The 13,397-nt window shown below is 42.4% G+C and overlaps 1 protein-coding gene across 1 annotated transcript in view; it reads left to right on the top strand.

Annotated features, from left to right (window-relative positions):
* The first annotated feature begins 3,476 nt into the window (after positions 1 to 3,476).
* The window catches only part of CDC5L (cell division cycle 5 like), a 47,551-nt gene continuing 37,630 nt past the window's right edge, over positions 3,477 to 13,397 (top strand). Inside the window, exons 1-5 of the mRNA XM_079935714.1 lie at positions 3,477 to 3,856; positions 6,527 to 6,630; positions 8,045 to 8,206; positions 9,019 to 9,146; positions 10,545 to 10,644. Coding sequence (XP_079791840.1) covers positions 3,812 to 3,856; positions 6,527 to 6,630; positions 8,045 to 8,206; positions 9,019 to 9,146; positions 10,545 to 10,644 — 539 coding nt within the window. The 5' untranslated portion in view covers positions 3,477 to 3,811. The remainder of the gene's footprint in view (positions 3,857 to 6,526; positions 6,631 to 8,044; positions 8,207 to 9,018; positions 9,147 to 10,544; positions 10,645 to 13,397) is intronic.

Below are 13,397 nucleotides of genomic sequence, written 5' to 3'. Positions count from 1 at the left end.
ACACGCCAGTCCTGTGCTATCCCTTGAAATAAGGAATGCTGGAGAAGTATAGGTTTTCTAGGGGGAGCTCTTTTTTTTTTTTTTTTTTGGCAGCACTGCGAGGCTTGTGGAATCTTAGTTCCCCAACCAGGGATTGAACCCCGGGCCCTGGGCAGTGAAAGCGTGGAGTCCTAACCACTGGACAGCCAGGGAATTCCTGAGGGCTCAATGTAAATCCCAAGCCTGTGCCCTGTGGATGCAGGGTTAGTTGTAAACGACTTGATTGGAATATTGATCCTAAACTGAGAAATGAGCTCACAAACACTCTTGAATCTCTGGGGCCTGACAATAAGCATAGTCTCTTTGGGAACACTTCCCCACCCCAGGGCACAGGGGACTCCCCAGAAATAACAACCATGAAGATGAGTACCTGAGAAAAAAATTACAACTGGACTCACCACAAGGGAGTATCAGTAGGTGAGACTCAAGCCAATTTAGATGATTAACCATGGTTAGCATTACGGTATGAATTACCAGCATTTAGGGTGCATGGAATTCTATTTTGTAGTAACTGGACACTGGGATATTAGTTTTTCCTAACACTAGCTGAGGAGTTTCTAAATGGGAGAGGGCCTTATGGGTGGCAATCTGGTGGATGCGGGCAGGGCTGGAGGACCTGTCTTGAAATTGTACTTGCAAAGCAGCGCAATATTTCTACTTAAATTCCATATCCTTATTTGGGGAGATGATGAAGATGATGAGGGTGGCTAGCCCCAGCTCCTCTCCATCCCTTGGTGTTGTCACAGGCTTTTGACTCTAATGTTAGCCCTTTCTTGCACAGTTTCCTTTTATTTATTTATTTATTTGGCCATGTTAGGTCTTAGTTGCAGCACAAGGGCTTCTCTCTAGTTGTGGCACACGGGCTTCAGAGTGCGCGGGTTCAGTAGTTGCAGTGCGTGGGCTTAGTTGCCCCATGGCATATGGCATCTTAGTTCCCCGACTAGGGATCGAACCCGCATTCCCTGCATTGGAAGGCGGATTCTTAACCACTGGACCATCAGGGAAGTCCCCTGCACAGTTTCTTGATGGTAAAAAACTGGAGAAGATGGAAACTAGAATTTCGATTAGACATGCAGTCTGCGTGTTCAAGGGTGCCTTGGGGGACTTTTGACAGGGCTGCTCTGTCCTAATGGGCAGGTTGTAAAACGCATGCCCCTAAGGGGGTGCAATTTGTATCATAGGCATGGGAGATCTAATTTTCTTGTAGTAAGTGTCTTGTTCTCAAAACATCAGTATTTTGTGACAATTTTCCAGCAGGTGTCAATAAAGTGTCTTGAGGAAGGGGCACTTTTTCTATTTGGTGAAAAGGTGACATGGAGGGGGTGTAAAGGTGGTGCTGAGTGGGAAGGAGAAGCCATCATCATGGGCTCTTGGAATGTTAGATCTGAAATGGCTCTTCAGAGAGGACCGGTTCAACTCTGGATGTGTTAGGAATCTGGCTTACAAATAACAGATACCCAATTCCAACTGACTGAAGCCAAAAGGGGAACTAATCATTGGAACTCAAGGACAGGAGGCTTCCCTGGTGGTACAGTGGTTAAGAATCCTCCTGCCAATGCAGGGGACACAGGTTTGAGCCCTGGTCCAGGAAGATCCCACATGCCACAGAGCAACTAAGCCCGTGCGCCACAACTACTGAGCCTGCGCTCTAGAGCCCATGCTCTGCAATGAGAGAAGCCACCGCAATGAGAAGCCTGCGCACCGCGATGAAGAGTAGCCCCTGCTCCCCGCAATGAGAGAAAGCCCATGCGCAGCAATGAAGACCCAACGCAGCCAAAAAAAAAAAAAAAGTAGCCCCCACTCTTAGCTAGAGAAAGCCTGTGCGCAGCAACGAAGACCCAATGCAGCCAAAAATAAATAAATAAATTTAAAAAATTAAGAAAACAGTAGATTGTAAAATAATATTAAAAAAACAACAACAACTCGCACCAAGGACAGAGGAACATATTGGATCCAGGGACAGTGGTGCAGCCAAGACCTACCTCTGTCTTTCTGTACTCTTCTCTCTGCTCCTCTCAATGCACCTGGGACCTTCTTTCTTCCCTTCTTAGTCTACGTTGTACAAAACATGGTGGCAGGCAACTCCTGGGCTTCACATGTTAGAGATTCATTGGCCAGCAGAGAGACTGGCTTCTTCTAGGTTTCAGTGTCAAAATTCCTGGGGAGGAGACTTAATTGGTTCAACTTTGATCAGATCAATCAAATGGCATGTGTGTGTGTGTGTGTGTGTGTGTGTGTGTGAGAGAGAGAGAGAGAGAGAGAGAGAGACAGAGAGACAGAGAGACAGAGAGAGAGACACTTGTAACCACTGTAGCTGAGTGCATGTTGGGGGTGGGGTTGGCAGGAAGTAATGGTCACACATTCTACAGAGAAGCATTATCTCTGGACCTGCGTCCAGAGACAGAAAATATGGCTTGTCACCAGAACACACACATCTGTGTGTTCTTCATAATCTAACACTGTCCTCTCAACAAACTAGTGATTTTATTGCTACAATTTCCCATTTCAAGGAAAAACAGTATATATATATATATATATATATATATATATATATATATATATATATATATATATATATATATATATATATATATATATAACCGGAAAGTTCTGTAGCTCTCTCAGAAGAGGCAAATGGAGAAATGAAGAACTATAAAGAGAAAGGCATTATTTAAATTCTTAGGATGTTTCCCGGTCCACTAAACATTTTCATGCCTTCCAGGGCTGGCTCCAAAGAGATGTTTTTGAATGGTGAAGGAGACCAAGTGAGTAATGGGGAGGTGGAATGGCAGTTCGGCAATCCCTACCTCACTGGGTTTTAGGTATCTTTCAACTAATTTGTCCCTCAAATGTATGAGGTATGAATTGTTAACTCCACTTTTCAGATGAGGATGCTGAGATTCAGCAAGGTTATTACCCAAGCTGATGAGAGAGCCAAGATTTCAACCCAGACCGAGTCTGTCTAATACCAGTACCTATCGATGGTAACTCTCTACTATTAATCCACACAGACTGAATAGCAATGAATGAAAAACTCTGACATGACATTTCTGTGGATTTCTGGGACAACCACTGATCACTTGGGGTTGCGCTTCTTGTAGTAACAGTTGCCACTTTTGTGATCACTTATTATGTATCAGATACTATGCTAGGTTTACGATCTCATTTAATCCTTAAGACGACCCTACGAAGTTGGTACTATTATTACCTCCAGGTTAGGAAATTTAGGCTTAAATAAGCTATTGAGTTTTCCTGAGTATTCTGGGAATAAATTCCTATCAGTTAAATGCCTAATAAAGTGCTAAATTAATAAATTAACAAAGTCCTTTTTAGACCAGCTGGGCTTAAACTCTACACGCGCCACGTTCCTATTCTCTGCCACCAGGTGACGTCACAACCAACCCCAGCACTACATTCTCTGCCAAGAGCCACTGCCGATATCTCGCGAGAGCCATGGCTTCTTCCAATCTATTTTGGGCATGCGTGCGGCGTAGGGCGCTTTGGCTTAGAGTGGTTTGATGACTTTCTGTCAGTCTTCCTAGAGTAGAGCTTTAACAACAAAGCGCTTATTTGCTTTTAGTCACTCGAGTTCTCGCGAGACTTGCTACTCTTCTCCCCCAACCCCAAACCCCGCCTTGCGCCTGCGCAGAGCTCTTCAAAAGCAGAAGGTTGCGCTTGGAGGAAGTGACGGCTTTGGGTACCGTGGCCGCAGCGCCGTTACTACTTCTCAGAAGCTCCACTCGGCCGCTTGCCGAGACACCCCGCCGCTAAGATGCCTCGAATTATGATCAAGGGGGGCGTGTGGAGGAATACTGAGGTAAGTTCCCTTTTCCCGCCGTCCGCTGCCCTCCGCCCCTCCGGCTGCTGGTGCGCAGGCGCGCGGAGGTCGGGGAGGCGGAGAGGTTGCTTGCGGGGTCTGCGTGGGGGTCGGTGCGGGGCCGACCCTCGGGGCCTTTATCTTGTGCCCGGTCCTACGTTATCTGAGCACCTGAAGGACGGGGACTGTGATTTAACCACTTGATTATCTACCGGGCACTCGTTAGGCCCTCAGTGAACATTTGTTGAATTGAGGACGCGCCCTCTGCCCTGGTGGAACTCACTGTGGTGGGAGAGCTAGGATAACCGCTAGAGTCGGTCTTTGGGGCACCCCCGTTCCTCGGCCCAGGCATCGTGCCTCTCTCTGATATTCAAAAATGAAGAAGTGCTGTGGCGACAACTTTGTTTTTTTCTTGACTTCCTCGCAGACGGGAAGCAGTTTGAGTGCCAGGTTCAAAGTGCCCGTTTATGCCCGCATCCCTGCGGTCATCTGTGATCAAGGCATAACTTGTCCGCTCTCCCGTCAGATCCCAAGGCCTGTGTCTTCCTGTCACTCCGCTTCAGCTTGGATAGAAGCCAGATAGGCCTTCAGTAGTCTCTTTGCTTCCAGAAATGTAGTGGATCGTGCCACTGGTGAGCCAGAGAACAGTAGAGAATGAGTAAAACAGAAACGAGGTTTTAGTGGAGTTGGTGTTCATAGTGCACTGAATTTGTCAGTTTCCCGAGAACACCATATTTTTTCATGCTCTGTGTCTTTTTACATCTTATGCCTTCTTGGAATATCCTCCTACTGCTTGGCATCTTTTCTGACCTTCCTTCAAAAACCAGTCCAGAAACTCTTCTGGAATTTTTGCCTGTTCATCCTGTAAAAAGTAGTTGCACCCCCAGTGGTCCCATGACAACTCTTTCATCCACTTGTTATAGTTTGCTTTGTCTTTTTGCAAGCATCACATCCTTCTATGTGATGCTGGGAGGGTTTCTTAACCTCTGAGAGCCTCAGTTTTCTAATGGGGATGATAATAATACCTACCTGTCTTGGGGACTAGGTGAGTCACTACATTTGGAACATTTAGAACAGGGTCTGTCACATAGTAATCTTGCAGTAAGTGCTAGTTGCTATTTCTTTTCCTCAGTAGACAGCACTGCAAGAGGGCAGGACCAGATCTTGGTATCTTTAGAAACTAGGACAGTACCAAACAAAATTTGCTCGGGAAATTTTTCTGAGTGGATCTAGTAGGATAGATAATTGTTGTATATACTTCCTTGAAGATGTGATTAAGTATAGCAGTACTGCAACAAAGTTACACATAAAGTCAGTGAGAACCTTGCCTCAACTTGCACAGAGGGAACCAGGCTGTTTAAGTTGGAGAAGAGACGACTTCTGTGGGAGAGACATGTACAAAAATCAAGTAACAGCAGGATTCCTATGATGTGGCCCAAGCCCCGCAGTCTTTGAGTCTGTGATGATACGGTGTGGAGTGGTGTGGAGTGGCTCATGTATGAGGCATGTAGCTCTAGTTCAATGTGGAAAAAAGCCTAAAAGTAAGATGCCCCAAGAGCATTCATCTATGTCTCTAATATCCCTGGTGTCTGTGATTTAGCTTGCCGGGCTCTCTTGGGATTGGTGAATTTCATATTGCAGTGGGTGCCCTGGTGAAATAGTGTCTAGAGACTGGGGGAGTCTGGAGACAGAGTTGACTGGTGACTTCGGGGGAAATACTTAATTCTTAGGTTAGACCTGAGATGTGGATTCTTGGGTCAGAGTTGGGGTTATGGGACTGAAGAGAAAATGCTATTCGTAAGCTGGAGGCAGGAAGCCTGGGTTAGAGATTGGATTCACCTGAGTCTTGACTTGCTTCTTGAGGGCTGGATGTGTCCTATTTGATTCTCTTTCCCTAAGTACACAAGACCTGGTACAAGGTTGATGTTCAGGGAATGTTTTTTCAATGAATGAATAAATGAATAAGCCATATTCCTTTGAAGAGAATAACAGCCACACACTGTACCCATTCCCAGTTACTGGACGGGATAGGGAAGGGGTTGTGTGTAAGGGAGGGTAGGATGTCCTTCTAAGGGAGTTCTTTTTTTAAAAATTAATTAATTTTATTAATTTAGTTTGGCTGCGTTGGGTCTTCGTTGCCGCGCGTGGGCTTTCTCTAGCTGCGGCGAGCGGGGGCTACTCTTCATGGCATTGCACAGGCTTCTCTTCGTTGCATTGAGCGGACTTCTCATTGCGGTGGCTTCTCTTGTTGCGGAACACGGGCTCTAGGCGCACGGCCTTCAGTAGTTGCGGCACATGGGCTCAGTATTTGTGGCTCGCAGGCTCAGTAGTTGTGGTGCACGGGCTTAGTTGCTCCGTGGCATGTGGGATCTTCCCAGACCAGGGCTCGAACCCGTGTACCCTGCATTGGCAGGTGGATTCCTAACCACTGCACCACTGGGGAAGTCCCTCTAAGGGAGTTCTTAATTTCTTGCATTTCACTGATTCTGGCTTGCTTTTTTTAAATTATTGTAATGAAGTTTTGTACTGTCTTTTTAAATCTAGGATATATGTGTGTGTTGATATCTCTCTTTCTCCATAGCACAACTCTGTTAGAGTTAATTTTAATTTTATCTTTTCTCACTTGGAGTTTTGTGATTGAATACACTGTTTTTCTTCAACAATTTTTAGGATGAAATTTTGAAGGCAGCGGTAATGAAATATGGGAAAAACCAGTGGTCTAGGATTGCCTCACTGCTGCATAGAAAATCAGCAAAGCAGTGCAAAGCCAGATGGTATGTACCAGTTAATGAGTGGAAAACACAAAATGACCTTAATTATGATGAGGAAAATGTCATTTCTTTGAACCTTACCAAAGAAAGCAGGCATTGTGATATAACAAAATATGGAGTGGGAGATGGGAATTTAGATTTAAGAATTAGCTGTCATTTGCTTCCTATGTGATCTTAGGCAAGCCATTTTCTAGCCCCTCTTTCCTACCACTACCTTCTCCCAACTGGGGATAATACTTGGCCCTAACTGATGGAGATGTGAGGCTCAAATGAGTTAATGTTGTTTGAGAGTGCTTTGTGAAGCATGAAATATAACTACTTTTAGGTACAGATGGACCCTAGCTTACAAATGGATTGTATTCCAAAAGTTTATAAGTGGATTGTTTTAGAACTTACTTTCCCAAAGAAATAAATGATAAATAATGGTTAATTTTCTAGGCTAGCTTACAGTAGTTGAGTTTCCTCATGAATCGTTGAAACATTGTATATTTGCTTCCCCAGAATATAACATAACCCAACATTACATCTGTGATGCCCCCTTTTAAGTCACAGGGTAGTGGACATAGTAAGTTCTTCACATGTATTTTTGGCATGAGTGATCTGGCCCCAGCCCTGACCCATGTGGTACTAGGATCATATTTTGGATTGTATAAGAGTGACCTAATTTCCTGGGCACCTGGGTAGGGGAAAGGATCAGAATGTAGAGATTGGCCCACAAAGAGGAAGATGGTCCTCAGCCTGCATAAGTGGCTCTGATTTCTGGTTCTGTTAGTGGAGCTAAGCTCCTACCGCTTTGTTTGGTAAGGTTTATATATGGTTTGCAGGCCTCTCCTCCAGCTAAGTAGACTGGATGGAAAAGGTGGGTCAGGTGGAGCATGGGGAAAGACAGAGATGACATAGTAGTTTTACTTAAATTAAAAAACTCACCAAACAAATACAGTTTTGAAAAGCATTTAGTGAGTGTAAGTGAAATGCTTAAAGAAGTAAGCCAAGGTGTTGTAAGAATGAAATCAAAGCACCAGAAAGTACTATGAAAACTAGAAACACTATGAAAATATGAGGTGGTTTTGTCTTATTTATAAATGCAAAACCTCTAATAAAGTGTAAGATGAATGGAAACAATTGGTAGTTGAGAAGGAAGGCATATGATCATGTTTCAGTCATGTTACCTTTCTTAAGCATTACTAACCTTGCATAATTAAAATACAGTAGAATTTAGTGAGAGGGTATTTGGAATGGGGTAAGTTTAACCAAATAGGGAATATTCTGTTGTAAAGAAACCCCCAGCTTTTGTGATTGAAGGATGAGAGTTAGCTTGCATTTTTCAGATATTAGAAGCCAGTATGTCTAATACGTAAGGAGGATATTATTCATGCTGGGTGACTGATTAAGGTATAAAATGATGTCTTTTTAATAGGTATGAGTGGCTGGATCCCAGCATTAAGAAAACAGAATGGTCCAGAGAAGAAGAGGAAAAACTCTTGCACTTGGCCAAGTTGATGCCAACTCAGTGGAGGACCATTGCTCCAATCATTGGAAGAACAGCTGCCCAGTGTTTGGAACACTATGAATTTCTTCTGTAAGTGAATCTCCAAAAGCAGTATTAAAATGTGTGTATATCTTCTGAATGAGGCTGAATACACTTTTAGCATTTTGTGTCCTTAAACATTAGTTACAGATCTGAATAAAGCCAGATGAGCTAAAGCTATTGGATTGTATATTCCAAGTCTCGTGTGGTTGATCAAGATTATGTCTCCTTTTATATACTTTTTAAAGAAATAATTAAAAAGTATTATACAGGGACTTCCCTGGTGGTCCAGTGGTTAAAACTCCACGCTCCCAGTGTAGGGGGCCTGGGTTTGATCCCTCGTCAGGGAACTAGATCCCGCATGTTGCAATTGAGAGCCCACATGCTGCAACTGAAAGATCCCGCATGCTGCAACGAAGATCCTGCGTGCCCCAACTAAGACCCAGCGCAGTCAAATAAATAAATAAATACTAATAAAAAAGTTATACAAATCATACATGTTCATCATAGAAAATCTGGGGAAAAAATAGTGAAAAAGCAAATAAAAATCACCCATAGTCATACTGCTGAGAGTTAACCATTGGAACATCTTGATTCTGCTCTAAAAGCTTTTTTGTGTGGCTCTGCTGCATTTGTGATTTGGGGAGCTGCTTGGATCCTGTTTCATGGTGAATGGAAACACTGAAATTAGAGAGAAATTTAAAACCATCTCTTTTCAGGTGAAGCAATAGTAGAAATGCTTTATTTTTGTTAATGCCCATCCGTTGGTTTTTTCAAAGAAAAGGGTGCCAGCACTAGGGAACCTGGTATTTCTAAGACTAAACGGGTGATAGTGTGACTGATTACTCTGGGCTCATTCCTAGGGATAAAGCTGCCCAGAGAGACAATGAAGAGGAAACAACAGATGATCCACGAAAACTTAAACCTGGAGAAATAGATCCAAATCCAGAAACAAAACCAGCACGGCCTGATCCGATTGATATGGATGAGGGTAAGTGTATTTTTGTGAGGACTTTATTTCTTTGGTAACCATAGACTTCTCAGGCCTTCTTTTAACTCTCTTAGTTCTTTTCTAAACTCCTCTGACTTTTTCAAATTGCGGTTCTGTCTGTAGTTGTTACTCTAAGTATCTTTCCAAGTGTGTCCAACCTTCTATCATAGAGTAATTGCTCTTTTTGTATAATGTCCCTTTACCTTTTGATGTTTCAATTCATTTAGTAAGTTAAGCAGTGTGATGTGACTGGACATTTCCTGATGGCTAGAGGTAAGCTCTTTAGGATTCTGTGTTCTCATTTCTATTCCGAGGAGAGGCGACAAGTCAGGATTTGGGGATCCAGTGCTCCTACTAACTACTTTTTTGACTTCAGACAGGAATTTTGATCTTCTTGAAAGGGCAACACTACAATACCATGAGGGAGACTTATGATGCCTTTTTGAGACATTGAATCAGGAATCAGAGGAACTAGATTTTAATCTAGTTTAGTGCCATGTCTGCCACTTATTAGCTATTTGACTTTAGGTGAGTCATATAATCTCTCTGAACTTTGGTTCTCTTTCCTGTCAGATGGAGAGTAATAATATCTATCTTACTTCACAGGGTTGTCGTGAAGCATTCAGTGAACATTTGTTGAGTTTTTAATTTAAAAGTTTGAAGGTAGTTGTTCCCAAAGGCAGACTGTGGCTAGGCTGGCTGCATCACTGTCACATGGCAAACTTTAAAAAATAAAGGTACCAGGGCTTCCCCAGGAGGTCTGCGTCAGTAAATTGGGGGTGGGGGGGGGAATGGAGGGTAATCCTGGAATCTGAGGGTTTTTTTGTTTTTTAAAGTTCCCTTGTGATTTCATTGGACACCCTTGTGTAGGAATTGCTCTAAGGTATCAGTAATGAAATTTGTTCTACTCTGGGGAGCTATGGAAAATATACTGGAGGAGAGAAATAGTTCTGAGGAAAAAAATGAAGGAAAAATGGTAATGAAGATTGTCAGTCCCCTTATAATTAAACAGTAGTTTTTACAATATTTCACAATTTGTGCTGTGCCAGATAGTTGATGATAATGAAGGATATGATAATTATAGCCACTGTTTAATGAGTATTTGCTAGATGCTTTACCTATTTCTTTTTCCTTAGTTCTTCTCAACATCCCTGTGAAGTAGGAATTGTTATTCCCATTTTATAAGTGGTGAAACGTTATTATCCAGAGTCACATAACTGTCCAGTGGTGGGCATGATTTTTAACTTAGGTTTCTCTGACTTAAAAACCCAAGCTGTTTCCTTTATGCTGCACCATGTAATGATTATATTGATGGGTTTTCTCATCTTAAGCACTAGGGTATGTCTCTCACCTTGCTTCTGTTGGAGAAGTTAGTTTTTGTTCTCTTTATTTTTGCAGATGAATTGGAGATGCTTTCTGAAGCTAGAGCCCGCCTGGCTAATACTCAGGGAAAGAAAGCCAAGAGGAAAGCGAGGGAGAAACAGTTGGAAGAAGCAAGGTATGGTTGTTTTCCATCTATAGTTGAACAAATTAGTCTGTGCATCCTTAGGCCCAGTAAAACTGTGATTTATCAACCCTGTTGGGTGAATGATAACTAGAGTTGTCTAATTCCAACATGGCAGAAGTAATGCCCGGGTATAGACATACATGTATGTCTTGGTGTGTTGGATTTGTTCTGTTAGCATGGGGAAGCTTCATTTGTTGTAGCCATCTTGGCGTCAGATGGCTGGAGGACACACGGGGCTCTGGGACTGTGGTGTGACTGCCAATTAGTTACTCTCCTTGATTAGCGTTGGGCAGGCAACGGCTGTGAAACAGGAGACTCAGCTGAACATGGAGGGAGTTAATGAGCCTTGAACCACATTTTAGGCTGTCATAGAAATTTGTATTTAAAAAGTGAGTGGAATTGAGTATTGCCCTCTGCTCAAGGTTTTCTCTACTTTCCCCTCCCTTTTGGTTAGATCCATGGTTGACATCATTTCTAATGGCCTAGAAACCAAGATGAAGTGGTTAAAGGGAAAACTTGAACTTTATAAGAGCTTATTAGCTTTTGGAATTCAGGCATTGGAATAGCCTCCCCAGCCTCCACAGCTACCTTTTTTGGTCCCTAAGCTGGGAAGTATTGATACTTCCTGACCTAATAACTAGCATTGTGTTGGTGGTTTCCCCAGTAATGGCTGTGAAGTGCCAGATCCTGGGATGGAGGATTCTTTTATGCCAGAGGATGCTTTTTGGCATAGCTGGACAACCACTAGCCCAGAATAGTTGCTTGTGATGGGAGTATGACTGGCCTGGGACAGTAAACAAGCTAAGAGGAGGTTCTAAATTTTCTGCTGGGTCTTAGTCACCTTTCTGTTCCGTATACTATTTAGGGTTAAGTAATGTGAGTAAGGTAAAAAAATTCATTTTTCCATTTTTGTCCATGGTTGTTTGGGGACCAAATTGTTTGAGCCTTTTAACCATGTGGATTGGCCCAGGGATATGACAGGTATATATATGAAAATCTCCAAGTATGGTTGGTATTGCTTGCTTTAACAAATACATTTTTCCAGATTTAAATTTACCCTACACTTTCTTGTAGATTTTCTTTTAGAACATCTTTATAACTTGTGCATATATCTTGTAGTTAACTAGATTGGTGTGTATGGAGAATGTACTGCAGGACTATTTACTTTAAATGTTAAATTACAGATCTGTTTTATAACTTAAAGCTTTTTATTGATTATAAAAGTAATAACACTTTTCCTACAAAATACTAGTATTGTACTATTTTCTTTTTGGGGCATGGTTGATACAATGCTATATAGCTTGGTTATATTCACTTAGTATTATATTGTAAAGGTTTTCTAATGTCGTTTGAAGTCTTTGTTTTATTTAAAGAATAAAATTACTTATGAAATGTGTCCCTTCAAACCTTTCTCTTCTCAGTATAGACATACATTTATGTGTACTACACATACAGTAACATTTGTGTAAAATTAGATCATACTGTATAGACTGTTTCGATGAGAAGTTAATCTTACTGGGGTTCCCTTGTAAGTGATAAATCGTTTTTCTCTCTCTGTTTACAAGATTTTCTCCTTGTCTTTGGCTTTCAGCATTTTTAATATAATGTTTCTGTTTGTGCATTTCTTAATGTTTGTCTTACTTGCAGTTCCTTGAGCTTCCTGGATGTGTAGGTTAATGATTTTCAATAAATTTGCGAAATTTTCAGCCAATGTTTTGTTCTCCTTTTTCTAATGTTTTATTCTCCTTTTTCTCTTTCCTTTTGATATTCCTACTGTGCATATGTTGTGCACTTAATGGTGTTCCACCTTTTTGTGAGGCTCTGTTCGTATTTCTTCATTCTTTTTTTTTTTTTTTCCCCTTTCCTTTGGATTGCATAATCTCTATCCATCTGTCTTCATCTTGGCTAATTCTTTACTTCGAATCTGTTCTAGTGAAGTTTTCGTTTCAGCTTTCCCGTTGCGGAGCACAGGCTCCGGAGGCGCAGGCTCAGCGGCCACGGCTTACCGGCCCAGCTGCTCCGCGGCATGTGGGATCCTCCCGGACTGGGGCACGAACCCGTGTCCCCTGCATCGGCAGGCGGACTCGCAACCACTGCGCCACCAGGGAAGCCCCATTTGGTTCTTTTTAATTATTTCTTTTTGTTAATTTTCTCTATTTGATGAACATTTTCATCCTACCTTCCTTCTTTAATCGTGCTTACCTTTTGTTCTTTGAACATACTTGTAATGTCTCCTTTGACAAGTCTGTCAAAGCTGACATCTGGTTGCTCTCACAGGCAGTTTCTGTTGCCTGCTTATTTTCTGGTGTGGGTCATGCTTTCCTGTTTCTTTGCATGTCTCACCTTTTTTTGTTAAGAACTGGACACTTTGGATGATATATTGTAGCAGTTCTGGGTACTGTGTTGCTCCCATCCACTCCTTGTTACTGTTGCTTGCTTACTTACTCCTTTAGTGACTAGCTGGATTATTTTAGTGAAGTCTGTTCTCCCCATTCCTCACCCAGAAATGTGAAGCTTCTGATGTTGCTCCTCATGGGGACACAGTCTTGGGTGTGCCCACAGTCGCCTTGGGATGAGGTGGTTTTGACAGGACTTTCTTTGACATCTTCTTCCCTGGCTACACCCAGCGGTTAAACTCTACTAATTGCCAGTTTATTGCTGTATTGTTTTCAACGATGGCTTGAGGCATAAATTGCTCCACAGAGTGTTCCAATCAAACTTTGGCTCCTTTGAAGGGATAATTT

This window comes from Stenella coeruleoalba (genome assembly GCF_951394435.1).
Source record: "Stenella coeruleoalba genome assembly, chromosome: 10".
In the NCBI taxonomy this organism is placed as follows: Eukaryota; Metazoa; Chordata; class Mammalia; order Artiodactyla; family Delphinidae; genus Stenella; species Stenella coeruleoalba.
This window is presented reverse-complemented; position numbering and strand designations above follow the sequence as displayed.